General features: G+C 43.5%; 1 protein-coding gene across 1 annotated transcript in view; it reads left to right on the top strand.

Annotated features, from left to right (window-relative positions):
* GRAMD4 (GRAM domain containing 4) overlaps positions 1-27,995 on the top strand; it is a 479,241-nt gene that overhangs the window by 137,503 nt on the left and 313,743 nt on the right. Inside the window, exon 3 of the mRNA XM_069229727.1 lies at positions 10,455-10,578. Coding sequence (XP_069085828.1) covers positions 10,455-10,578 — 124 coding nt within the window. The remainder of the gene's footprint in view (positions 1-10,454; positions 10,579-27,995) is intronic.

Below are 27,995 nucleotides of genomic sequence, written 5' to 3'. Positions count from 1 at the left end.
CCTGCATTCTCTTGCAAAATGGCCCATCTTACCGCAATAATAACATTATTGTCCTGCCCTATAGCTTCCTTGTCTTTTCCCTTGGGTCGACCCTTGCACTCCTGTAAATCCTCCCTGACCCTTCCTCGTATCACTTACTGGTTGTCCTCCTGGTGCCTGTACCTGCACTGTTGTTGCAGCAGCAGTTGGTGGTGCAGTCATGAGTGCCCCTTCTGTACTCGGTTTCTTAAGTTTCTGTTGCACCAGCTTAGCTGCCGCCGTTTCTGCTTGTTCTGTCCTTTCGTTGTCCTTTTCTTGTTTTCACTTAAAATAATGTATTATATGGACCTGTATTTCGGGCCATGGTTTAACCTCTATTCCCACCACTCCATCTCAGCTTTCTTGTATATAGGTGGGAAGGACTCGCTTTAATACATTATAAAATAAAATTGCATGTCCTCCTGTGTTTTTCCAGTTACATCCTACTTCCTGCACCCATTGTTCTTTCATTCTAGTAATGAATTCTGCAATATCCTCAGTGGGCTTTATACTTTTTTTCCATAAGGGCTCCAATGTCTGGTCTATCTGGATACGTCTGCCGAAGTGCATCCAAACATGTTGGTGGACACTGTTAAAAGATGATCCGTCAAACTGTGTACCTATCAATGTCACTTGAGGGAATCCTGCTCTAACAAAAATTGTGTTTACTTCGTCTCCCACTAATAAACTGAGCAAGCTTTTAACATTGCCTAAAGCCAGGTTGACCCCGGCAGTGAGTTTGTCAAAGCATCCTATCCATTTCCTGCTCCTTCAGACAGCGGGGGCAGTGCTCTCTTTAAATCCCTTTGTCCATCTAAGGCCATGGCACGTATGTTGGCACCTGCCCTTCCTTAAAAATAAGGGGCAACTGAGTTATTGGTCGAGGGCTTCCTGACCTGAGGCTTAACCTTGGATCTGGTCTAGTACCGCGTGTCACTTTAGTTGGTTTGTCTATGGCATACTGCTCCCAGACAACAAGGCATTTTTGCATGTAGGGGTAGACCCAACCTAGGTCACCCTGTCCCTGCCGAATGCAATCTTCTGCAGTTGCGAAGTCAAAGGGTTAAAAAACACCTTTGTCGGGCCATGGCTTTCTTCCTTTCTTTTTGGTCCACTTCGCCAATTCATCTGAGAAGGGTTGACAATAATAGCTACCCTCCTTTTGCTCTATTATCTCTATAGGTGTCAATACTGACCTTGTTTTTAGGATTGACCCTCTTTTTGTATCTGTAGCACCTGCTATCATTATTAACTCTTGTGTAGGGCACAGGTGAAAATTATGTGACCTTCTGTTAACCCCTTGTTCATGCGTACTCCTATTAAACCCATTGTCCCAATCCTCATCATCTTCTGCCCCTGTTGCGACCTGTGGGCCATCCGGGGGCTCCTCATATCGTGGCGACTCTACATCTCTCTCCCATTCCTCTTCCTCTTCTATCCATTCATCTGCTGCCTCTGAGTGTCTGCAGACATGTCTCAAAACCTAAGAATGACATGCCATGTAGTCCATTGTCCCTGAAGGAGGGGCAAGGCTCCTATACCCCTCTGCCTGTCTCACCATATGCTGCAACTCACTTATTAGCCTGTCTCTCCCCTCAGCTCCCTGCGCCTCTTAGCTCTCCTCCTTAGGCTCAACCTGAACTGGATCCTGGTACCCTGCAGCTGGTAGGATAGGGTAAAGACCATAAGGTGGGGGTTTCCCTAAAGACTCTCCAGGGGGTTCTGTTTGTGTTTGCGCCACTACCTCTTTGGGCGCGGTCGACTTCACCTTTGCCTTTTCATGACCTGCCAAAGTGACAGAATAGCTTCCCTTTTCTGTCTCTTTTTTTTCTTATACATTGAGCGAATGTAAGACAATGTGTGTTCAGCTATGTCCTCATCAAATGTCCCTTCCTTTGGCCATGGTTGCGTGTGATCCTCAGTGCCTTTATGCCACTGCTTACAATATTTTAGTTTTTTTTTTTTTTTATCTGAAGGGAACATTTTTATCATATGGTCCAGAGGGGTGTCCATGGCCCCCACAAGACGTGTGTTTCCTATGTGTACCTTTTGCAGTCTGACTGCTGCACTGCGTATCTCTTTTCGGCTCTTCTCTTCCTTCCTAATGTGTATTTGCCTTTACCACTGTTGCTGACCTATAGCAGTGATGTGCCGGGACAATCTTACTGGGTGTTACCTGACTTCACATATATTGTTGTGCGACCGAATTGGTGAACGTCAGCCATACTTATCGCCAATCTGTGCAACACCTCTTCTATGGTGATATCTGGCGTGGGTGAATTTATGGGGGGGGGGGGGTCTGAGTGGATTAGTACCTGACGCAATGCGTGTTATAACGTTGTCATGTATGTAGATAACTACTTCTGGTGCTTGGGAATGTGTTGAGACATTCATTGTTTAAGGTTGTGAAATGACTAGTATCGGTGAGAAATGCATCAAGAAGAGCCTCTAATATGAGGGGTGATTGTGTTATTATTTCAAACCGCGGGTGTTGCATAGGTATGGAGGTTGCCCGTGAACCCATTTAAATACTACTTTTAACTCAATGGGATCTGTTTTCTGCCACAGAGAATCATCAACCTCACTCATTGGGATTTGTTATCAATCTTCACTTACTTTGGGATGTTTTATTCTGGCCCCTCTTTTTTTTTATCTTCACTATTTGATCCCCACTTATGGGACACTTGAGGGGTGTCTATTGGGATGTCATATATGGCAGAGATCTCGCACCCTCTCCTCCTTACTTATATCTGACTGCGTGACAACTGGTGGGGACACCTCCCATTTCTCTAAAACTTGACGTTTATGATTATAAAACACTGTACTCCTTTTGTCCTCCTTCTCACTCCTTACTCATAAAATGCAACCACTTGTTACTGTTGCTCTTTTCAAGTTTGCAACCAAGGGTCTGACTGTGCTCAGGGCAAAGTCAACTGACACCAACCATCGGGTTGTCCCCTTACCTAAACGTCAGACTCCTCACTGATACCTCAGCCGTGGTCGCTCTCCCTCAAAGATTCTTTCCAGATGTGTTAAATCTGGGAATTTGGTGAGCCGGGTGTCTGACTCATTCAGAGCAAGGTCTGCCAGCGCTGGTAAAGTGACCGTCTCTTACCATGTCAGACTTCACACTTGTTACCCGGTCCACCTCACTACTTCTACTCTGACCCTCCGGATCTAACTGGGATACCTGCTGGACATTCCCAAATGAATGTCCCTTCCAGGGGCTGTCCCTCTGGGTATTGCAGTGCTGCCTGTCGTACGAGCTAGTCTTCCGGTCTGACAGAGAAATCGCAATTCATTTGTAACATAACATTGCATGTAAACCCCCTAGCTAGTCTTCCGGTCTGATGGGGAAATCACAATTCATTTGTAACATAACAACGTAACATTGCATTTAAACCCCAAATAAATCATGCATGCATTCCCTCATATTATAGCTGCCAAAAAGTATCATGCAATTAAAAATAAGGTACGAAGCCCAACCTCTCCTAACCCTTTAGGACAACAACATCTAGAACCCCGACTGCCTGTTTGAATAGGCAGGTGTATGCTCGCCAGATTTGCGTGCAGTGTTCTAGTCGAGCAGTGCAGGAGGTGCCTACTTCAACCGCAGTCTTGTGGAAGAGAAGACGGCTCCTGGCTGGCTACTCCAGATATTGTGGAGTCAGGAAATCAAAGAATGACAACTCTGTTTGGCAAAATAATATGAGCATTTATGAATAATGGCCAGGAGGGCAGCACAGCTCAGTGACTGATACCACACTCAACTTAGTCATCACAAACAACTTCTTTTACAGTTTCAAAATACCTTGAATGCATCTTATCACTTGTCATGCATATTGATTTAAGCGCTTATTTGGTACATTATTATCTCTACTTATGTTAGCACAAAACAGTATTTCTCCTTGGGAAAGCATCTAATTATACATTTACAGAAAGGCGAAGGTTACACATCTGTCATGGCCACATTTGCTAATAATCACGGTGCTTTTGATCTCACGCTCCGAAGCCTATCAGTAGGTCTTTCCTCCGCTAACTCCATGCGTGGAAACATTTCTGTCTATCCTCCCTTGCACAGCTGCTGACCTTCGAGCATCAAAGCTTATCGTGTTCCCTTTCCAAAACCACCATGATGTACACTTTCCCTTGTGAACGTGGATCAGAATGTGCGGCCCTCCCTGTGAGTGTGTTATCAAGTTATGGCTTAAGCTTTCGTGTTCTTCTACTTCCAGCTCTATTATGAATAAATGTTTCTGCTCCTCCCTGTCCTTCACACCAGCATCCTCTCTATATTTGGCTCTCTATTTGGACATCATGAACATTTTAGGCCTGTATTCTCCTCTGACCATGTATGTTTCTGCGCATTTTCCTCCTAATTCATGCATTAGCAAAAGTGGGCCTTCTCCTTTTTTCATATTTTCAGTAACACTTATGCTTTTAATGCTAAAAGCATGTTGTCTTCAAATGTGATCTGTGGCCCTCCTAGAGCACTTTACGGAAGCTATCCCTAAATTTTTCACCTGAATATAACGATTCTGTGTAACCGGGTCATAGGGCCATTTCAGTAAAAAACATAAACGCATCAGCACTTTAATTGGGGATTACAATTAAGTTGACCTCTCTATGAAAGCACTTTTCCTTGATGCCCATCCACTGCTACCATAGGTGGGCACCTTGTACTGTGGCAGTTGTTGATGGGTCCACCTTTTGGGGGGGGGGAGGGGGCAAGGGCATCAGAACTTTATGACCAGGCACTTTTAAATGGAATGTTAGCTTTGCCCTTTCTTCATTTGATTTAGCAAACTTCTTTTCACACTGACATTGTCAATGCACTCGAAGAGTTGGATACTTTTTTTTGTTTTTTTTCCTCTTGAGCCAGCTTCTTGAACATAGCGAGTTTGTGTATTCAGGTAGCATAAATCCATTAGTACTCTAATTGGGGGTTCTAAATTGGTCTCTCCATGATTGTACTTTCCTTGCTGCCCATCAGTTGTTAAGTTAGACGAACATCTTCTACAGTGGTAGCAGTTGAAGGGTTCGCCCTCAAGGGCAGAGCAAATGCACTTGCACTTTATGACCAGAGCTCTTTTTAATGGCCTGTTAGCACTACCCCTCTCCTCCCTTGAATTAGCCGAAGTATTACCCTCATTGGCAGCGACAAAGTACACACAGAGTCACACCTGTTTGTTTTAGTCATCCCCCTTTTAACTTACATCATGCACTTAGCATAGCAAACCAAAGGGGAGCACATGGGACTGGTGCTCTGTTTAGACCAAAGACTCTTAACAAACAAAATAAATCACAATTTGGTGATACAGCCAAAAATAATTGTTCTCCCTAAAGATTGCTGATTTACTGAATTATTGTATTTTAACCTTATGCGATTCTAAGAATCAACTGTAATTTTTTTTATCATAATCACTATGTTTTAAATTATATTATTAATTGCTATGGATGAATTAGCAACAAGATCATCGCTTTTCAGAAGGGTTTTAAAGGGCAGTGTGGTGCTCCGGCCAATGTGCTACTGATTATCAACAAAGGCTACCTTTTCAACTATGTGCAAATACTTTTGCACAATCCTTTTTGTGTTCAAATAAATAAACTGTCTGGCATGTTGGATTCTGGTGCAAAGAAAATTTGAATGCAGTATAAGCCAGGCTCATTCCAAAATGTAATTCTGAACTGCCTGATATTCTAGGATGATATCTAAAGGGATTGCGTAGAATGTTTATGGCAACAATATACGTTTTGCAAGGGACATTTTAACTTCAAAATAGAAGCTTTCATTTGGATAGACCCAGATAAATGTACTGTATTTATCTCTTTATTAGAAGAAGTAAAGTATTTGAACCACAAAATAACTGTGATATAAGCTTTTATTTATTTGTAAAAGTAACAGAATGAGCCACTCTTGTGAAAATGGGCATCTGTGTTGTGTTATGTTATGTTCAGACTTTTGTAGCACACATGTCAACCAGCTCTGGGTTTTTGACATTTTCTGGAGATGCACAGAAGGGAACAGGAGGACATTAGAAAAAACAAAGTTACAAGTTTCTATTTAAACTCATGAAGGGAATTGGTTCATTGAAATGTAAGAGTAAGTTGGTTCCAGTGCTTTGCTACCAGATAGAACGATCGACCTCATGAATGAGCTCAGCAGATACAAGGCGTATGGGCCTGATAAAGACATGAAGATGTAAGGATTCTGGTATTGTTAAGAAAGAAGACTTTTTACTCAAATATGTAGGATCTATTTAGTTAGGTGCCCTGAATGTTTGACAGAGCAACTTGTAGAGAGCTTGTTTATACTCTGGAAGCCAACAAAGGTCCTGAAAATGGTGTATTATTGATGCCTGCTTGGAGATTTAGTACCAGTCTGGCAGTGATATTTTGGACTATTCCGAGCCTCTTGACCAAGGAGTCTGGTATGCCAGTCTATAGGGCATTACCCTAGTCAAATATACTGGTGATCAGGGCTTGGATGACTGTCTTACTAAAGGTTTGTATCAAAATGTACCTAAATTCATTGAATAGTCAAATCAGTCATTGCAAATAAAGTCTCTATGTCCTCAGATATGTCTATTTCATATTTTGAACGTGGTAATAACTATAGTTCCCTGTGTCAGCACTACAAAATGGGAAGAGAATATTTGAACGGCCCATTAATTATTCTGAAGATACACCATTGTTAAACATAAACTTAGAAAGGGAAATCAGGGAAGAAAAGGAGAAAGTTTTGGCGAACTAAGCAAATGTTCATCTTACCTGATGCAAGGAGAGTCAGGGTAATGTATGACCGTAGCTGGTAGGCCACACCATTTTTTCAATTTTAAATACATGCAACGAACATAGAAAGGGGATAGGAACACATTCTTGTAAGGCATTGTAGTGACAAAAACGAGCATCATGTTGGTAGTAGTAAGTTTACCTAAGGAAGCAGTGTTAAGTGTTGGATCATCTTATATCAAAAGTTATAGGATGGTGATCAGACTATGTCACTTCGAGATTCAACACAATGTTAATATTTTTAGAGCTAGAAACGAAGGGTCTAACCGGTGTCCAGTGTTGTGGGGTGGACTTATCATGTGTTGAATGAGGCCAGGAGTGTTTCAAACCTCAAGTAGGTAGCAAGCTTCATAATTGCATGGGCCATCTAGATGTAGATTGAAATCGCCAAGTGCTAAGACAAGCATCCACACTGCAGGAGCCATTTTGAAGGACTTCAAAACAGAGAAGGCCTCAAAACAGTGGTGTCAGTGGAGTACCACTGACTTCCACACAGGGCCTGGTGGTGGTAAGGCCAAAGAAAAAGTGGTGAAATTAAATATAGTGACAAATAAGACAAACTAAAATAAAGAAGGCACATTAAAACAGCATGAGGTTGGACAGCCTCTAGGGGGGCACATACAAGAAAATAACATAGATAAAGTTAGAAATTAAGTCTCTGGTTGGCAGAGGTTTGCACCCTATCGAAGGAGGGACCACAATCCTAGTCAGGGTAAGTCAGATAAACACCCTAAATTAACCTGTGCTCACCCTCTGGTAGCTTGGCACAGAGCACCCAAACTTAACTTATGAGGCAGAGGTGTAAAGTAATTGTGCAACACTTAATTACAGTAACATAGTGAAGGACACCATAAAACATCTACACACCAGTTTAGAAAATAGAGAATATTTATCTGAGTAACACGAGACCAACACAATACAGATCCAATAAGTAGATCTTAAGATATGATTTTTTTAAGATTAAGTCCAAAACAGTGCTTAGAAGTCAATTGCACTAAAAGGTTACTCAAGGTTGTGCTAAACTGGGGTAAATCCAAAGTTCAGTCCAACCGCAAGGGAGAGCAAGCTAGCTACAAGACTTAGACAGCTCCCGCTGACAAGCGTAGAAGTCTTGATGCGAGGAGGTGCTGCTTCGTCATTGTCGATCCTGTGGATGGAGGCAAAGTGTTGGTTCCGAATTGCGCAGTCTACAAGGCTTTGGTGTTGAACTCTTGTGTGATGCAGGTGCTGCGTCATTGTCAAGCTGCGCTGTCACTGTCAAACCGCGCAGTCTGTTGAGGCAAAGTTGTTGAGCTGCCGCAGCGTCAGCGATGAAGGGGGATGCGTTGCCTCTGGTCATCACAGTGTTCCTGATGCTTCGACACAAAGGTGAAAAAAGCTGCAGAAACCCACTTCTAAGGCCTAGGACTGGAGTTGGATACCTCAGGCTAGGGTAGGACTCACAGATGACAGAGTCCAGCAGCACCAGGAGAGTTGCAGGCTGTCTTTGATGCCCCTGAGACTGCAGGAGAACAGGGGGCAAGCCAACAAGGTATTGGATAATCTTGGGTTCAAGGATGTAATGAACAGGTCCAGTCCTCCTCACTCCAGTCAATAAGCAACAGGAAGCAGGCCAGCACAGCAAAGCAAGGAGCAAAGTGGCAGCCCCTCCAAAAGCACACAGCAATGCAGTTAGCAGAGCGTCAGTCCCTCCTGGCAGCACAGCAGTCGTTCTTCCTGGCAGAATGTCCTTGGTTCCAAAAGAATTCTGAGTTGGTTGGGTGTGTGTCCAGTACTTATTTCTAAATAAATGGGGCATTGAAGATCACAAGGTCCCTGTCCTTCCTTCCCTGGTTCTCGACACTCTACTGGGGGGGGGGGGGGGGCGGCAGTATGAAGCCTTTTGTGTGAAAGGCATGGGTGCGTCAGCTCCTCCCTCCCATCTACTTCCAGCTGATACCTGATCTCTAGTAGTGTAGTCTATCATTTTATCATTTTAAGTCAGCTGGGCTATTGCAAGGTTCGCCAGATTTCATTTTGAAGCAGCTTTATCGTATTCAAACTGCTGCTGCCAGACTAGCATTACAGGTTCCACTTCATTCCTCCATACCGGGGGCATTGGTTGCCTCTTTCCGAAAGGTTAATGTTCAAAGCTATGTGCATAAATGTATTCATAATCTATATCAATTGTAGCTACACCATAAATTCGTGAGAAACTTACCTAGATGCTCCTTGCAGTCTGCTAATGCAAACCAGTAGTTGTCCTGAATATCTGGTGACCGGGGAGGGGGCCAGGCTGTGTCATTTCAGACGGCCAGGGTACGAACACACTTCCACTTATCCGCACTGCACGCCCAATTTGTGAACATTCAAAAAGGCGCGTAAAACCTGGTTGTACTCACTCTGATCCCTTGCTGTGACTAATGGTCTTTTGCTTCCATTAGTGCAAGGACACCTGTATAGATATTAGCGGCGAGCAATACATTTATAAAATAATAGTAGTAACAATAAGAACAATAATGTTATTATCGTTATTATTGGTATTATTGTTATTATTATAATTCTCTTTATTTCTGTGAAAGCCAATAATAACTGATTTCAGATTAGGAAAGCGTTCAGTGTTGGGGATTGTAATATTATCCATTGACCGCTGTCAACTAGGCGCTGGCTTGCAACCATTGTTCCTATTCTGATAGAGCAGTAGTAGAATTGGAATAAAGAACAATGCTTTGCCGATGTCACACAATATTCAACCTGTAACAGACATTCTTGCGTCCAATAAACCCCCGCTCAGATGTTTGCAGCGTGCAACGCAGTCTGCTCGTCTCATAGTGTCGCCTGGCTCACACACGCTTGGTTTGGCAGCCGCTCGAACACAAGTCGCAGTACATTTTCCGCATTCCCTGCAGTGTTTTTTTTTTTGGTGTTTCTGTCTGCTTGAAACTGGGTCAAGCGCACCTGCCTTGGGGTAAAGACGCATCTTTCCAGATCCCCTGTTGCTGTGTCCCCGGACAGCCCTGTCTCCACCTTGCAGCAGTTGGTAGATGCCGCTCCCGTCCTCGGATCCGCAGTAACTCGGAGGTAGCACGCGCCGGTACGCTCCACCCCTGCTGCTCTTGGTACCTTCCTCCCCGTGCACCTCCTGCCCCGATGCAGCCGAGCATCTGTAGACGGGCCTGGCTTGCTTCAGTTGGCTCCCGAGGACGCCGAGCACTTTGCATTGGCATGAATTTCTGTAGCAGTTCCTGTCTGAATTACACAGCGGCTGCAGAGCACCGCCCGCTAATAAATGCAGCTAGACTGATGTCTGTAGAGGGCTTTGTTTTGTCGTGTGGGGAGTGAAAGAAAGCTCGGATTCGGCTCAGTAAACACTCCCCTTGAAGGAAGCAGGTAAGAGTTGGCGTTCATGAAACATCTTAGCGTACTCACTGGCTGTGTGCAATCTTGCACTTTGTAATCGGGACGTGGCAAGTCCCCAAGTCTGTGGTGAAGGGTGGCTCTGTTATTGTTAACGTCTTGTCTGTTTGCATGGACAAGAATACCAATGAATGGATTGTACGATGATATGGATCTTCAAGCTATTTTAATTGTGTGCTGCTTTTTATTTAACGTCGTCACTGCTGTTGTTGAACATTTTTCATACGGCAATATGAATTATTTCGCAGGCTGGCCCAGGGACCCTCCTCATGGCCTCTTCTGCATTAGCTGACTTCAATAGGACAGACTCCGACCGGCTAAATGAGATCAAAGGTCATTTGGAGATTGCGTTACTAGAAAAACATTTTTTACGTAAGTACAACATACATTCCAAGTTTATTTTTTTGTATAATCAATGTGTGCATTGTTTGTGATTACTGTGTTTTTGTCACCCTGCATCTTACGATTGTATGAAGGGGCGGGGCTTTAGGACCTTTCCAGTTTCTTTCCGATGATTCATGTCTTTCTTAGTTATGCAGCTTCCATTTACTGCGAAATAGTAGTTGTTGCTTCGTAGCTTGGCGTGCATCATGTTCCCTGGGTCTCCTGGATTTGATGCGTGCTCGTCTCTGGTGGAAGAGTGCCTACTTAGGCAATGCTCATATTGCCGATAACCTAACCCTCTTCTCCCTGCCCCGCATCTGTTTCTCTTCAAGATCACCTCTTCCGCCGAAAGACAGGCTGTGCAGTACTGATGCATTCGACTTTCACTGCTTGATTCAACTGCCGCAGCTTGCTTAGCGCCTGATGCACAACACGCCTTGTTCAAGAATGCCTTCATAGCCCGTAGGCACTGCTCTGAATTCAGCCCCCCTCCTGACAGCTCTCTCGTTGGCACCCAGCCTGCCCCTGTTTACATCGATCCACACATGACCTTGCAGACTTCCTCTCCGACAGCCAGTCACCCTTGTCCGTGTAGGCAGCCAACTTCAATAGGGAAACTGACTCGCGCCCTAACGCTTTGACGTTCTTATCATCCATGAATTATTTACCCCAGTATCGGGGACCCAGAACCACCACATGACCTCAGGCAGCGAGGTCTATGTCCCATTGTGCGCTGGAAGCGATCTGTTTGCATTTTCTTTGCGAATCCCACTATTGAGGCTGAGACTAGCTAGTGAAGAGGCTAATGCTGTAAGCGCGTGGCGTGTGTGGTCCAAACTCCCCTTCATCACGGAGTCTCCGAATTTCCCCTCTTTGTTTCAAGCCCACTCTGGATATTGCTTTCTTTTTTTATTGACCTGGTCGTTTGTTACCCACCTGCTTTATGCGGTTTTTTGTTCAACTTCGGCATGAGATATGTTCGGAACCTATTTCTCTCCCACTCTTTCGCACCTCGATTTAAATGATAGTAAATATTTTTCAAGTTTGTGTTTCCACCCTGGAATTAATAACGTACATTTATGCAACGAAACTACTTCGTGCCATTCACGTTAGTACAAATAATAAGTCGTTATATTCTTGCACATTTGAAATACTTATACGAACAGAATGTACTAGCAAGGGTGGCTAAGAAAACCATAAACAAATATTCAAACCGAACCTTAAGAAATGCCGAAAGTCAGGTGATGTTTGAAAGTGATGTTGTAGGAGTGTCTACATCTTACTCAAAGTGCAAAAGAGGGATGTGAATGAGTTTTTTTTTCTCCCTCTAAGATTTGGAGGACTTCAAGAAACTGAGATTTTCTCCAAGAGAGTGCCGTGTTACATAGCCCATGCATAACTGAAAGTTACCATGCCGCTAATGTTTGATAGCAGGCTGGTACAAAGCCACCTCTTAGGTATTTGCACAGGCAAATATTAAATGAAACACTCTCATAAAATAATTAAACACGATGAAACGATTTGAAATGTTAAACACAAAGTGAAACCACAGATGCATCAATTACAAATAGCATTCGGGTCACCACAGTGCCCGAAAGCGTCAGTGCCCTAACGAATGTCAAAATCTGCTAGAAGGGGGGTGCTGAGGAAACTTTGATTGCATGCAGAAAAAATAGAATATTAACTGAAAACTTCCTTAGTGCCGAATATACCTTTAGAAGTTCATGAAGCAGACAAACCTTCAAGGTGAATAGTCACCAAGCAGTTTGAGTGCAGATGCTGATGTCAATCCTCCAGAAAGTATAGGTATTTTTAATTTTATTGAGAACTTCTACTTATAGACTGCAAGGAACTTAAATGCTAAGCATCACCAGACAAGGAAAACACATTTTTTTTTTAAGAATGATGCAGCCGCAACAGAAAGGGAGGGGCCGTACACATTGACGGTGGTGAGCATTCCGATTCTAACAAGGAGCCCAAAGCATTGTGATGTGGTTTAACATGGGGTGTATAAGGGTTTTTTGAGGAAACAAACATGGTAGACCAACAGTATGTGACTGGGCCAACAGTATGTGACAAGGGAATGTAAATAGCACTATATCGAATAAATATTTAGGGGTGATACTGCCTATGAATACATTAAGGACTATTCAAGGCAAATAGAATAGAATTTAAGAGAGAAAAGGGCACCACGAAACAGAAGCGTAAGAAAGATAGATAAGGGCAGATACGGGAAACAAAGGAATGAAAATGGAGCTGAGCTATAAAGTTACGAGAGTATATCAGAATTAGGACGTCATCAGAGCGCCATGTATATGTTGTTCTTATTGAGAATCAAAGTACATGACCAATCATGTGCATATTTGAACGAGAAGGGAAAGTGTCTTCAGGCTTTCATGATACATTTGCAGGACACAGTCTGCAGAGTAACTCCTGACCAGAGAGAACGCCAATCAAATTTTAAAGAGCATTTGAAGATAGCCTGGCCCAGTATACTAAGGTTATGTGACTGGAAAGATAAGAAAAGTAAGCAATATCAGAGCCATAGGACCTCAGCCTACGAAGAGGAGCAAATTATAAAGTGATGAAACATTTCAAAGGTAGTGGAAATATGGAGAAAACTTTGAAAAGTAAAAAGCTTAAAGTGATGAGCAGAGTTTAAGCAGCTAGTGACTTAGAAAAGAGGAGTTTCTGAAGTGTGTGAGAAACAAACCCAGCCCCGGAGTAATTATCCAAGATTTAGAATTGGGATATCAAATACATTGTGTTATATTCTACACATCCCAGGAGTTTTAAAGAAAATTACACAAGAGAAATAAGATGAAAAGTATGGAAAGATATATCAATAGAATTTTTCTGGGGATAATATATATATATTTGCATGTTTGAAAGAGCTAGGAACAGTGGCAGATGAAAGAAATAGATTGGAAAATGGAACAAGATAGGACATACATTAGTTTCAGTTGTTCTGGCCTTGGGGAGGCAGAACATTATCTTGTATTCAGAATTTGGAGTGAAGGGATAAGATGTGGAAGAATAAAGAATTCATATAAGTTTGAAGTCAGAAGGATGAGAGAAGTTTGTTGCTCTTGGTGGCGTAAAGGTAGCTGATTTAAGTGCTAAATAAGAGAAGCGAGCTCTCGATTAAAAGCTAATTATGTAATGATAATAGATGGGATTCAGCATAAAAAGATCTAATGACAATTATTAACATTGGAATAAGTAACTTGAACAAAGTAGATCCAGGTCATAGGAAGAATGAATTGGTTATAGGTTATATTAGCTTGCTGAGATCCAGTATGTATTGTTTTTTTTCAAGCATAATTCAGGTTACAAGGGTTTATCCAACATCATTTGGAACTGTTATGCAATGCAGTGCTAATGAGGTTTCAAAGTACAAACAGAATGTCTAAGCAACTAACACAGGTCCAGATTGCCAAAAAGGCAGTTAAGGAGATCTGTAGTTGAGACGAAAAAAGACCAAATCTTGTGAAGGTAAGCAGAAATAAATGAAAGATTTAAGAGCACTAATGGCATTGGAAACATGATCACGGTGAGTAAAGGAAGGAGATGGTAGAAGTGAGCAGGTTGGGTAATGGAAGCACATTGATATAATGAAAGAAACTTCAGTGTGCTTTTATAGAGTTTATAGGACAATTAGGGCCAAATAGTACTTAAATCTTTATTGTTGGAGATGGCCTTTCTCGGGGGATTGTCCTGAATTTTTTTGCTTTTTCCTCTAGGCATCCTGCTGAATCTTTTTGTGTGGCCTCATGACTCATGCCCTGCCTACACATGCTATGGGGGGGGGTGATTACATGATTGGTCAGGTGCTGTACACTGGAGGGCCCTTTAAAAAAGGTACACCACATACCTGGGGCGGGTAAAACCTACCAATGGGACAATGCACAGAGTGTGCCACCCCCCTAGAATAGACTGTGAAGCATGAAGCGGGCCTGCCAATGCAGGCCTGTGGAGGCAAATTTGTGTTTGGGCATAGGTTGGCAATACTAAGAGGTAGCCAATCCTGAAGGGACCGTCTGTTACCACTAGAGCACCCCTTGAAGGGAGGGGCACGTGGTAGACTGGAAGGTTGGCAAGTACACATGGGTGTCTCATTCCTGGTATGGAAGAACCCCCCCATGTGGCTTCTCCCTACCTAGGGGACGAGGGTCAGCTTTTCTCAGGTTTTTGCTGACTCCCTACCTGGTGGCCATAGGTCCCTGGGCCTTTCCCCGTTATGAGAAAGTGGCACAGGCCATTGTCTGTTCATGTGCCCACAGGCGTGCCAAACATGTGCTCGGCCTGTCATGGCAGGCCTGTTTGTGCACTTAAGCTATGGCATGATTAAATATGTATCTAGCCTGTCATAGCAGTCCTGGGTGTGCGCACTAGCACCTATGGTGCTTTAAATCTGTATCCAGCCTGTCATAGCAGCCCTGTGTGTGTGTGTGCACTAACACCTAAGGGGTCTTAAAATATGTATCCAGCCTGTCACAGCATGCCTAGTTGTGTGCACTAACACCTATGGTGCTTTCTACATGTAACTCGCCAGACTCAGCAGGCCTCTGTGCACACTTGCACCTTTGGTGCTTTTAAACATGTGTCCGCCTGCCAATGCAGGCTTGCATGTGCGCAAGGACACATATGCCCAGAGAGTGAAGAATACCCATGTGTGTTTTCACTGTGTAAGAGAGCTCCTCCGCCGGAAGGTTAACGTGGGGGAAGTGTTACTATTACTTCAGTCTGCAACAATGAATTGCATCAGAGCAGCCTCACATTGTTTACTATCTTTGGAATTGTCCTGACAAACCCCTTTCTATGGTAAAGGTGGTTTTGTCAGTAATCATGGAGAAATGCCACTTCTATAAAGTGGACATTTCTCTGCCCTAAAAACACTTTGTGTGCCTTTCAATTCAACTCAAGTCCACACTTGAGGAGTACATCTGTGCATTCCTTAGCGCCAGCTATAAAACTTGGCACACAACTGGAAGAAAGACCGCTGCCATTTGTGGGCCTGGTTGGATAGATTGGAGGGGTAGGTCCTGACTCTTGGCCTCTCGGAGCCAGATCATGGCCCCACTAAAGATTAAGATCTTCATTCCACAGTCCCATGTTAGATGGGACTGAAATTTAGGGGAGATATCTGTGGTTCAAAGGGAAACCCTCTGAACCTCCCCCGACTTTTAAGAGACTCTACAGTATAACTACTGGTGTCCCACTGCAACAAAGGAGAGAAACACTTGCAGGAACGTAATGCACACTGCTAGAAGAACCTGTTGCGCACAAGGAGTAATTACTGCCCTAGAAAGGGTCCACACACTCTTTCTGCATCATGACTGGCCTGGGCAAACTGGTTGCTGCTGTGTGGCACTCTGAAGTGTGCTCTCCAAGGGCTTATTGGCTTGTTCTCAGTGAAGGTTTCAGGAACATCAAAGGCCCCCAGCGAGGGACCTCCACCTTCTATCTGTGTCATCTGGCAAGTGCTGCTCTCATAAATGCCTACATCATCTACTGGATGCCACCTGGTAGCAGCGGTGCGGGTGTGGAACCAAGTATTGCACCTGGAGACCAGATTTGCCTGTCGTGGAGCCTTCAAAGTACTGCCCATATTCAAGGAGTGTGGCCTTTCATCGTGGGGGTATGACACACAAACGTCTGGTTGGTAGTGAGTGGATTCACCAGTTGCAGAACCCCTCGTGGGCTGTCTTTGTCGAGCGTGACACATTTCTCTTGTGTGATACCTGACTTCATGCTCATTGTGTGCGGTGTCTGATTCACTTGGTGCGACCCTCGGAGGTGGGAGAGAACCAGGAGCTGTATCGCACTCTTCCTCGTGTGGCACAGTTGAGCTTAGGTCTCTGTGTGTGTGTCTGATCGGAATTGTCTGGTGCAACTCAAATCATCGTGCACCAGGCGTTGTGCCTCATTCCAGGGAGGTACAGCATTGGTAACTTTCCATGTGGTATTGGATTTGTCTATTGTGACTCAAGTCCTCGTGCACCAGACATTGCGCCTCATTCCAGGGGGGAGTTACGGCATTGGCAATTTTTCCTGTGTGTCCGTAATTGTGTGGGACGATTCAAGTCATTTTGCCCCTGAAGTTATACCTCCTACCAGGAGGGTATGGATTGGGTAACTATCTGTATATTGGAGCGCCTGGCTGGGCACCACTGTAAACAGCGTGTGTCCCAGAGTGACCCTCCCTGTGCTTGGCAGACCAGGGCCCACGCTGGAAGGTATGGTGCAGAGACCCCAGAGTTAACTCCCCAAGTGATGGACATATCTCCATTTGTCGAGTATTATCCGATCAACCGTTAACTTTTTGCTTCCCTCTCCCACCTTTACCCAGGGATCCTGACTAAACATAATACCAGCCACAAGTGTTCTAGTATCCAGGGAAAGGTTGCTATCATCTCCAGCTCGTGAGGGGGTAGGGTAGTAGGAACTGGTTGGATGGTGGAGGAAAGTTTAGACCCAAAAGAGGGGTTTGCAAGTGCAGTGACCACTAGCCTAGCAGATATCAGAGCACAGCATTAGGATGCTTGAAGCGGGAGCGTGTTGTACTAGCCTGCCTGATGTCCATGGCCCTGCATAGAGGTGCAGAGCAAGTGAGTGGGAGTGACCACCTGTGATTGACTACACTGCACAGCGGTGTGCCGTGCACTTTGTTTCTTGGTTTGGGGACTATCACGGTTGACATTCGTCTTTACCTGCGCAACCTAGGTAGCAGAACTATCTAAAAGTACTGCTGTTCTCTGTATATGCACATTGCTGCTATTGTTGTGAACAAGGGTGCATCTTAAAATTGTGTGACCTTGAATTTGGGAAATCGCTAGAGTGGTTCTCGTGCTGACAGGCGTTGACTCTGCATGAGGGGGCTAGGAGGGAAAGGTTTATTTTTCTCAAGTGTATATGCTGCTAATGTCGTTTTGACACAGTTGGTCTGAGTACTGCTCGTGACATTACTAAATGTGATTTATGCCAAGATTTACATGATGTTCATGTTGTGTTAATGTGTGTGTTGAATACAAACTTTATTTACAGACCCCTCGTGTGAAGGCTCCTTTGTGACACTCAGTGTATTTGTGTGGTAGTGCTGTGCCAATTCTTTCAATCAATCAATCAGGAATTTGTAAAGCGCACTACTCACCCATGAGGGTCTCGAGGTGCTGAGGAGGGAGAAGGGCGGGGCGGTGCTGCTACTGCTCGAACAGCCAGGTCTTAAGAAGTTTCCTGAAGGTAAGGAGGTCTTTGGTCTGGCGCAGGTGGGTGGAAGGAGTGTTCCACATTTGGCGGCAAGGTGCGAGAATGATCTACCGCCGTAGTTCTGCAGACGCGTGGGACAGTTGCAAGGTCGGTGGAGCGGAGATGCCGGGTCGAGGTGTAGAAGGAGAGTCGTCTGTTGAGGTATTCTGGTCCGGTGTTGTGCAGTGCTTTGTGAGCATGGGTGAGGACTTTGAAGGTGATTCTCTTGTTTACTGGGAGCCAGTGCAGGTTTTTTAGGTGGTTTGTGATGTGGCGGTGACGGGGGATGTCAAGGATGAGTTGATGAGGTGTGTAGAGGAGTTCTGGATGTGTTTCAGCCTCTTCTGGAGTTTGGCCATGGTTCCTGAGTAGAGGGCATTGCCGTAGTCCAGTTTGCTGCTTGCGAGGGCTTGGATGACTGTTCTTCTGGTTTCGGTGGGTATCCATTTGTAGATCTTTCGGAGCATGCGGAGGGTGTCGAAGCAGGAGGAGGAGATGGCGTTGACGTGCTTGGGTCATGGATAGTGAGGGGTACAAGATGAATCCTAGGTTGCGTGCATGGTCGGTGGGAGTCTGAGCGGTTCTAAGAGTGGCAGGCCACCAGGAGTCATCCCATGCAGAGGGGGTGGAGCCGAAGAGGAGGACTTCCGTCGCATCGGAATTGAGTTCGAGGCAGCTGCTCTTCAACCATTCGGCGATGGCCTTCATTCCTTCATGGAGGTTGGGCTTGGCGGAGTCCTTGGTGAGGGAGAGGATCAGCTGGGTGTCGTCTGCGTATGAGATTATGTTGAGGTTGTGGGATCGAGCGATGATAGTGAGCGTGGCCATTTAGATGTTGATGAGGGACGAACCCTTGGGTACGCCGCAGGTGATTTTGGTGGCATCCGAGCGTAATGGGAGGAGGTGGACTCTCTGGATTCTGCCGGTGAGAAAGGAGGTGACCCAGTCCAGGGCTCTGTCGCGGATTCCAGCATTGCTGAGGTGTGAGTGTAGGGTGTGGTGGCAGATGGTGTTGAATGCGGCCGAGAGGTCCAGGAGGATGAGGGCCGCGTTTTCGCCGCTGTCCAGTATGGTTCTGATGTCATCGGTGGTGGCGATGAGGGCAGATTTGGTGCTGTGGTTGCTGCGGAATCCGGATTGGGAAGGGTCCAGTGCGTGGTTCTCCTCGAGGATTCATTGCTCCTGTGATAAGCCCACGGGTGAGCGCACGTGATACAGTGTGTGTAATCACCCACCCTAACAGGAGTGGTAGGTTCTGCCTTGCTAAGGCCTCGCCTCGGCCAACCAGAATGTGCTGCCTCCAACATTGATACTCTAGGTTCCCAAGATTGGCACTTTATATATACTTTTTTGAAGGACCCCATCAGTGATGCTTCACTAGCTAAGAATGGGTGACTGCTCCTGCTTGCCTTCGGCTGCAGACTTGATCTGCAAAAGAAGGGTCTAGAGTACTGAGCATCCAGAAGTCCCAACATACTCTTGCTGGTCTTTATATGTTGGATGCATACTACCAGTGCTACCCTTCTTCTAGACCTGTTGAAGAATTAATAAGCAATTGGACAATAGATCAATCTCACAATGCAACACCCGTGCCTTATTGATGGAACTTCAATCACTGTTCTCTAACTTAAAATGTGCCTGCCTCCCTTTTTATTACTGGCTTTAGCCATGACGTTTTGATTTTAATAAGATTATATGCTTATTGTTCGTATTTATAGGGGCTTTCACCCAGTCATCTTCTCTTACCAGTCTTGCTACTGTTTTATTCATATTATTCTTCTGCCCACTACAACATACAGCATGGGACAGTGTGTCAGCTAACTGTACTGCCAGTCACTACATTCTCCTGTTTTGCAGAAGCACATCCACACACAGTAGTTGTCCCCAGTGACAATGACTATTATGGCAAGGTGTGTGTATTAGACAAATCATTTGTGCTTCTAATCGGTTTTATTTTGTTAGGCCTGATGTTAGCTAAGAACTTTGGTCTTTACTAAAATTATATGCACAGTATAGGGGCTTTCAGTCAGCCTTCTTCATCTATTGATATCCTATTGTGTCATTCGCAGTTTTAACAAACACTGCAGCACAAGACAGTAGGTCAGCCCACTTCAGCCACTGGCTACCTTCACTCTGAGTGACAGCATTTTGTCCATCTACAAGGAGCACGTCCACACATAAAGTAGTTCACTTGAGTGCAACGGTCTGGTTAGGAAATGCCTGCTTTTTGAGGTTGAAAAAATAATTGTAGCCAATGTTTTTCTTGTTATATTGGTAACGGCTTACAGCTACACCAACAATAAAGTTCGGCTAAAACCATAACCACAACAAAATAAGCATTGACAAACCCAAAAGGCTGGCTGCCAATGCAGACATTTTTTGGCTAGTGCTGGTTTTCTCATGCTGTCTAATTGTTGCAGTCTTACTATCGGGAGTGTTGTGTGTATATAGTCTATGACACAAGCGCAAAGTGAGTATAGATGTCATTTTTAAATTCAGAGAACCATGGCAGTTTACGGGTAGGCTAACTTGTACTTTTGCGCAAGTTTCACTGCATATCTAAAGTTCTGCCAGGAAATGATGTATTTTCATTTTGACTACATTTTACATCCTCATCTATGCGACCTAATATAAACTGTGATAAACCTTAGCATTTAGAGTTGCAACTGCCCCATCTACTATTATTTCAATTTTACCCTTTGATTCTTAAAATACCGTGCTTATTTTGAACTATGTGAGTGAGTAGTTAAACTGTAAATATGAAAAATATGTGCTAAGAAATCAGGTCAAACTAATGTTATCCTAGAAAATAGTTTCCCACAAAATATGTACACTTACACAGTATGACCACTCAAATGAATACTGTAGGAAGTAACTTGATTCTTACCTTATTCCTCCAGAGAGCTTACACTCAGTGCCACTGAATACCAGAGTCCATATATTTTAGGTAATTTAAGACGCCAAGGTTGAGCAACTAAAGTAGAATTTAGGACTCCAGAGTATCATGTCCTGCTTTGATATCTACACAAAGAAACAAATGATGGAAAAAGATGGGTCACAACAGGGATTAAATATTTCCTTGGTGGCATGTCCACATGTGGACCAGTAAAATGTTTGTTGAATCCACACACTAACAAAACAGCTTAAATGTCTGTCAGGTGCCTTTACCTCTTACTGGTCTTTCATTGCTTTATGTACTTTGTAGTTGTATGTTTCACAGCTCACCTGTGAAACCACTATTGCAAATCGCAGTAGTACAGTTCTTACACCCAAATGCCTTATTGTTATTGTAGTTATTCTGGTGGTAAACATCCCCATTCATTCTGCTTAATACCAACCTTAATTCCAACTGATGATGTGCATTTTAAAATGGCTGGATCTTTACAGAGGAGTACAGTAATGCACTTTGTAAGAAGTTAAATATTCCTGCACTACAATGGTCAGTACTAGTTCTAATAACAGCGTGTACTTGCGCTAAGACCCCAGTGCATACCATTCAACCTAAGGAATGGAAATAACTGAACAGAAATGTGTATTCTGGTTGCATTGAAGCAAACAAGCATCAGTATTTATCGGGTGTGTCATGTCCTTGATAACCTCCTTTGTTTTCATCTTATATCCAATTGTACTCTCGACCTGACCAGCACTCCAAAGACTTAAATTGCGAAGTCGCAATGAAATATATGCAAAGCTGCATAATTTCCCTCTCTTGTCATATGCATAGCACCATTTATGTGAACAGACATGGCCTTTGCAAAAAATATATATCATCAGTAGATATTTTGATAGTCCATTATTCCAGCTGGAAAACAGGTGGCTGTGTTTGCACAGTAGGTTAGGCTTTCCATAATTGTATTTGAAAGCCGCGTCTGAAATTCTTATTTCATTCTTAGCTAATTTGTAATAGTTTGTTAATGCCATTTCGGTTTCCATTGCAAACTCCAGTTGTCATCAAGTGTTAAACATTTACTTGTTCACAGCTTATGTAAATGTATTAAGTGCATAATATTTTCAAGAGTGTGTTTGGGGTATTTTTAGTGCATGTATAGGGCTATTTGACTTACACTTGAATCCATTCTCATGTGTTTTTGTTTTCCTATATGTTAAGACACTGATTTTAGGACCAAAAAGAGACTGGAAAACTATGGGTTACCATGGTTTCCTCTAAATGCGTGTCTTACTCAATGGGCGTATCACATTTCATTTGTCATAACAGTAGTTTTATGATAAAGTATTACAGCTGATTTTTTTTTTTTATCTCTCCCAAGTTATCAGATGTGTGTTTTTTCCCCAAACCACACACACGTCTCTTCTGGATGGATCATACCATCTAAAGAGGAACGTATTGTGTTCTGCATGTGGTATTTGCACACTTATGTTTAGAGGCTGTTCTTTGGAGTTTGTATACCTATGGAAGTTCTAATTTTACAGAGCTATTCTTATGGGTGTCCCCTCCGTGCCTCTGTGTTTGAAAAAATGGTACAATCTCCTTTCTGATGGCATCTTAGAATGTAGTTTATTTCCCTTGGTTCCAGAGTCACTCCAACCTGCTCATCATTCGGTTCAGATTCAGGGGGTACTTTATGCGCACTCAAGCTAGAAAACTTTGTTTCTTGTTTTTACAAATATTTTTTTTTTATTTCATTGAGGCTGGAGTGAGCATCCACTCACTTTTCAGAGAAGAAGCTGAGTGTACAGCCATTATGGATATCTGCCAAGACATAAAATCATATTGTAGACACATAATTAAAGAAGGGAGGCAAGATATAGCAACATTTTTGCAAAATTCAGTGGTTAACACAAAAGTGAAGCAATATACAGATACAAACTTTTTACATGGCAGAAAATAGAAGAAATGCATTTTCAAAAATAAAGTGGGGTGGATATATTATGTGTGTTGTCATAACGTTGGCCATCACAGTGGTATTGATTTAGATAGCCCAAATTCAACAATAAGATTATTGCTAGAGGAATACTGGGGTGTGTCTGGAGTATATGCTGTTGCCAGAATCAACAGGGAAGATGACTGAAGAGGAATTTTCTGGCAGAATGGAAGAGTAGAGCATAATATTGTTCACTATGTTAAAATATAATTTTGATTCCATTCTCTCTTGCGTAGAATTCTGGTCTCTGATGTCATCACCTAATACTGACCCCATGTGTACCTATTTAGGGACTTAAAGGTATCTAAGAAAAGGTGAACCAGATGGCTAGAGGAGAAAAGGGAATAGACAAATCAAAGAAAAATTGGGATGATGTAGCTTTGCCTGCAGTCGTTTTCTATGGGCCCTGCGCTGTGAAGCACTACATTTAAGTGGGTTTGCCTATTCTATCTGCTTGGCACAGCCACTGGGGTATTTAACTCTTGAGCCAAACAATCCCGTATCCAATGGTGTATCAAGCACTAGACTCCTAGAACCAGTATTCTTCTGTTCCCGTAAATTGAGTCTCTCTCACACTACATGACACTACATCATGAACATCTAGCTCAGTGCACCATATTAAAAAAAAAAAGAAAAAATACTGATATTATATACATCAGTAGACGTAGTTTTCTCAGGGGTAAATTTACAAATTCGAGCATTGAAATTTTTATAAATATGGTTTTACAAATTTGATAAAACCAGCCTTCAGCATGAAGTGCTAAATTTCGCAGTAGAAATAAGTATTTTATATTTTCGTCTCTTTCATGGATGTCTTAGCTCCACCTGAATTAAGCCCTATTTACAAGTACTCAATCCATTGCTCTGTTCATCCTAAGAAGTGGATTAATTCCTCATTTAACTATTTAGCCAGATGTACTGACTTGCGAATCGAATGGATGGCAAATACTCAATATGCTGTCCAGTGCCGAGTGAGGTGCTGCTTTGGTAATAGTGATTGAAGGAATGGTAGCACACTTTTGTTTTTGAGCAACTACAGCCTTTACAATTTGGCTTCAGGAAAAAGAGATTCTATGTAGGTTTTGTTTGTGGGCGAGTTTATTTCCCCTCCTCTAGAATTTCCCTTCTAACACCACAACCAATTTGCTTTGTGCTATTTTAATGATCATTGTATTGATATTATTAATACGTTATATTGAGATCACCTCTTAAGAATTGCATTTCACCCGTGTTATTCTCACGTTTAAGTAACAATTTGGCTTTTAAGTTTTTTTTTAGGGATTCTTTTGTTTACATTAGAGGACAACGATGCATTGTCAGAAATTACTTTTTGCTTTTGGGGGTCAGAGTCTTGCGCAGCTGTGTTGTTTTCAGCTCATGCCATCTCTGACCGCTATCGCCATCTCTGACGATTTGCGTGACCACTGTTTGAGCCTGGAGTTTTTAATGGCAGTCTACTAGATGGCCCATCCAGCATATTTAGTTCCTTTGCTTTCTTGTGCAAAAAGAATCTTCCATTTCATTTCCGATGCGTTAATTGCTGCACCCCGAGGCTAGCATTTAGGTGTACACCAAAGACATGAAGGGAAATATTAACAGTAATTTACTTTTTAAAATTCCCATTACTTGTTTTTTTGTCAGAGATACACGTTTAGGAGTGGTATGTCATCCTGGATGTCCTGCTCCTGTCTAGAGAAGCCATGCTCAGCGTTAAATATAGGGTGTCCTATCCCTACCTCCAGATGTAAGATGTGTGTTCAGTGATTCATAGGGATTCATAATAACTGGTTTCTTTGGTGACAGGTATTGACCTATAAGAACTTGGGAAATATCATCATAATTTATTTTATAATTCTGCACACCCATTGAGGGATGCAGTGCTTATGGTGCAATGATCAAATCTATAAAATGTGTGGGGAAAAAGGAATGCATTGATGAGACTTTCCTTCTCCTAATTGACCCATCATGATATTTAATAGATTTATTTTGTTTTAATGTTTGATGAAATTTAAAAAAAAAAAAAAATTGCTTTTCTGTACCTGTGCGTTTCATTTATCGCAAGATGACGTTTCTCTTCTGCTTGTCTGGATCAAGAATATTGTTGTAAGCTGAGCTCTGGTTGGTTTCACATCTTCTGTTCCATGTTCTACTGGCTAGTGGATGCCATGGTGATAGTGCAAGTTCTGTGAAGGTTGGAGTGAAAAGAGATCAGTGAGGGAGCAAGTTAAAGCTGTGCTGCATGTTGGTAGAAAATAAAGACTTCATCCTTGGTGTGATGACTCACCTTAACATTGGTGATGAAGAACGAGAACTAGTAGGGGCAGGGGCATCCACCAACACCCTTGATGAACCCTATGAACCGTACGTGATCAAGGACTATTGAGCACACTTGTTTTAGCTTTTTATTGTAAAGAAGACTGTCAGGCTCCTGAAAGTGTACTGCTGGCTGCACCTTGTTAACTACAACATTTTGGGTGAGTGTTGCCTTACTGAAATTTGGTTGTGTTATAGATTATTTTGGCGCATACTGCAATTGCTGTGTTTTGGGCTTGAGGAACATTTTACTTCCATGCTCAATCCACAGCTGTTTGCATCAACGTTCTTCCTGAGGAGCATAGCTGACATTGGTGGGGAGCCGATACCGAAGTTCCCTGCTTGCCGCTGCTGGCCAGAAGTGGAAGCCCTGCACCAGGGTTGTGAGATTTCTATCGCCCAACGCCTGGGACATATTGTTTGGGGTCAAGGGCAACACGTTTTCATGTTTATGTTGTCCCTGTGACACGTAGGCCCAACCCCCTGCAACACAAACCCTTTGGCTGCCAGTTTAAAGAGAAGGGAACTGCTTGAGGTAGTGTGTTTTCAAAAGTGAATGCTGTTCGAACCTGTATTTATGGTTCATTGATGAAAGCCTTTATTATTAGGATGAGTGCTGTAAATAACCTTTCGAAGGTCACACTACACTACTGACAGTGGTTCAAGTAAAAAAAAAAGTGTAAATACGTTTGAAAAGTTTAATAATTTGAGGCTAAGAATAATGCTCCAAGAGTGCTCTCATTAGATCCAGATATTTGCAGAAGTTTGTAAGCAAGAGTGATTATTCTGTGCTTTTAAAATAAAATGTTCAGAAAAAAATGCAAGCAGGAAAAAAAAGTTTTGCTACTATGAAACTTTAGGTGCTATTTCTTTGAAGAGTCATTGAGGATCAAATATGAAGTCAGTTTGCTTTGTTCTAACCCCCTTTGATACTTGAAGTTAAAACAGTCTTACATCCTTGCTCTCCACCAGCACGTTGAAGTTCCTTTGACCTGATCGCAGGTGGGAGCCTGCTGCACTTGCATGTTCCTCCTGTAGCCGGCGCACGGGAAATGAGTCACAGCCTGTGTCTCCAGCATGTGCGGCCTCCCCGGAACAGACAAGTGGAACTCAATGGGGCCTTCTTGCAGTGATCTGGCTTCTTCAGAAGTTAAAGCCCACTTCTTAGCTGGTGCAGTGTGGTCAGATGACAAGGCAGTTGCAAACTACCTACAGGCTAGTGCAAGCGGATCCTCTGGCAAAACAGTTACAGCCCACTGCTAGGCCAGTATAAATGGGTTCCGCAGGCAGGGCAATTGCCTCTAGTTGGATCTGTCATGCTTGGCGTGGCGTTTCCCCAACCTTTTGCCTTCCATCCTTCTGTTTTTGCTGACTGCGTTTTGCTGGTCTTGGGACTCTGCATACTTTACCACTGCTAACTAGCACTGAGGTGCTTGTTCTCTGTCCTTTAAGCACTGTAAAATTGGCTTACACCCAGTTGGCATACGTAATTTACTGGTAAGTCCCTATTAAAGTGGTACCACATGTGCCCAGGGTTCGTAAATTACATGCTGCTAGTAGGACCGTAGAACTAATCATGCCACCCACTTAAGTAGGCTTTTTTAAGCTATGTTTCAGACGTGCCATTCCATCTTTTGTGTGCTGTTTTAAACTAACATTTCAACCTGGCAAAATAAACCCTTTGTCAGGCCTAGACCCTCCTTTTAATACATGCCAACTCTGGGGTAGGCCCTGGACAGCAAATAGGGCAGGGTGCAATGTATTTAAAAAGTTGGTCATGTTCCGTTACCTTTTACTAACCTACCACAGTTACACATCACAAAGGATCCACCTGAGCACATACGAAGTGTTTTACACTAGTCTTTTGTGCCCCTAGACAAGCAGGGCAGGGAAGCAGGAAACTCCAGACACCTCTGGAAGTGGAAACCTCCAGAACCTTCTCTTACTTCAAAACTGGCACCAGGTATAAATATTGAACCCTTAGACCTAACCCTTCATTACATCTCTAGACCTGTGGGAGATTGAAAAGGACTGCTGCACTGTTCTGCTGCAAAAAGGACTGCGACTCTGCTGACCCTGCTGTCCTGCTACCAGAGTTAAAAGGACTGCACCTTCATCTTGAACCCAGGACCAACAGTGTGACTCCAAGAGCTGGTTGTCTGGCCACCGGATCAGAGCTTCAGGGACAGAAAAGGCTCCAGCCACCTTGAACCGAGCACCTGGACTCTGTCTGCTGTGAGCCTTGCCCCTCAAGTGGTGCCATCCAGTGCTGGTCCCTTGGAAGTGGATCTTAGAGAGGCTCTTCAAGCTCAGTTGTGGTTCTGTGAGCAGAACCAGTGGGGTGCAACACATCTCCTCACAGCCGTATCGGAACCATTGCTGCATGCCTAGCTTCCTCACAACCGCAACTACACAACACATTCTTGACGCAGGCCTTCACATTGCAAGCCCCTCATCAACGGTATCCTCAATGATAAAACAGGACTCTGCATTGCAACCCCAAAGCTTCCTCGGAACTGCCGCTGTGCAATGCATCCCTGATGTGGGATTTCACAACACTTCACAAACGGGATTTAAAGTACTTCGTACAGCAAGCCTAACTTGGTCCCTGTACCCAACCCATGTTCTATCGCGGTCGACCTGAACTTGTAACTTCGTCCTGGTCTGGAATGACCAGATAACCACAGTTGGCGCTTAGTTTTTAGGCACTATTTTCACTTTATTGCCATTTGAAATACTGCATACATTCTTTCCACATTGCCTGTAAGTTAAGCCTGACAGCTTTGTTCCAAGCTAGCAGAGGGTTAAGCACACATTAATTTGGGGTTTGCTTATCACTTTACCCTGACAGACATGGTGGTCACTGCATGACCTCCAGCAGAAAGTGCAGACTTCAGGTAATATCCAACTGGTTGTCAGGCAGACACAAGCCCTGGTCACACAGCAGTCCTTTGTGTACTG

Source organism: Pleurodeles waltl, chromosome 4_1, assembly GCF_031143425.1.
Source record: "Pleurodeles waltl isolate 20211129_DDA chromosome 4_1, aPleWal1.hap1.20221129, whole genome shotgun sequence".
Taxonomy (NCBI): Eukaryota; Metazoa; Chordata; class Amphibia; order Caudata; family Salamandridae; genus Pleurodeles; species Pleurodeles waltl.
The sequence above is the reverse complement of the archived record's forward strand: the minus strand, read 5'-3'. Positions and strand labels throughout refer to the sequence as shown.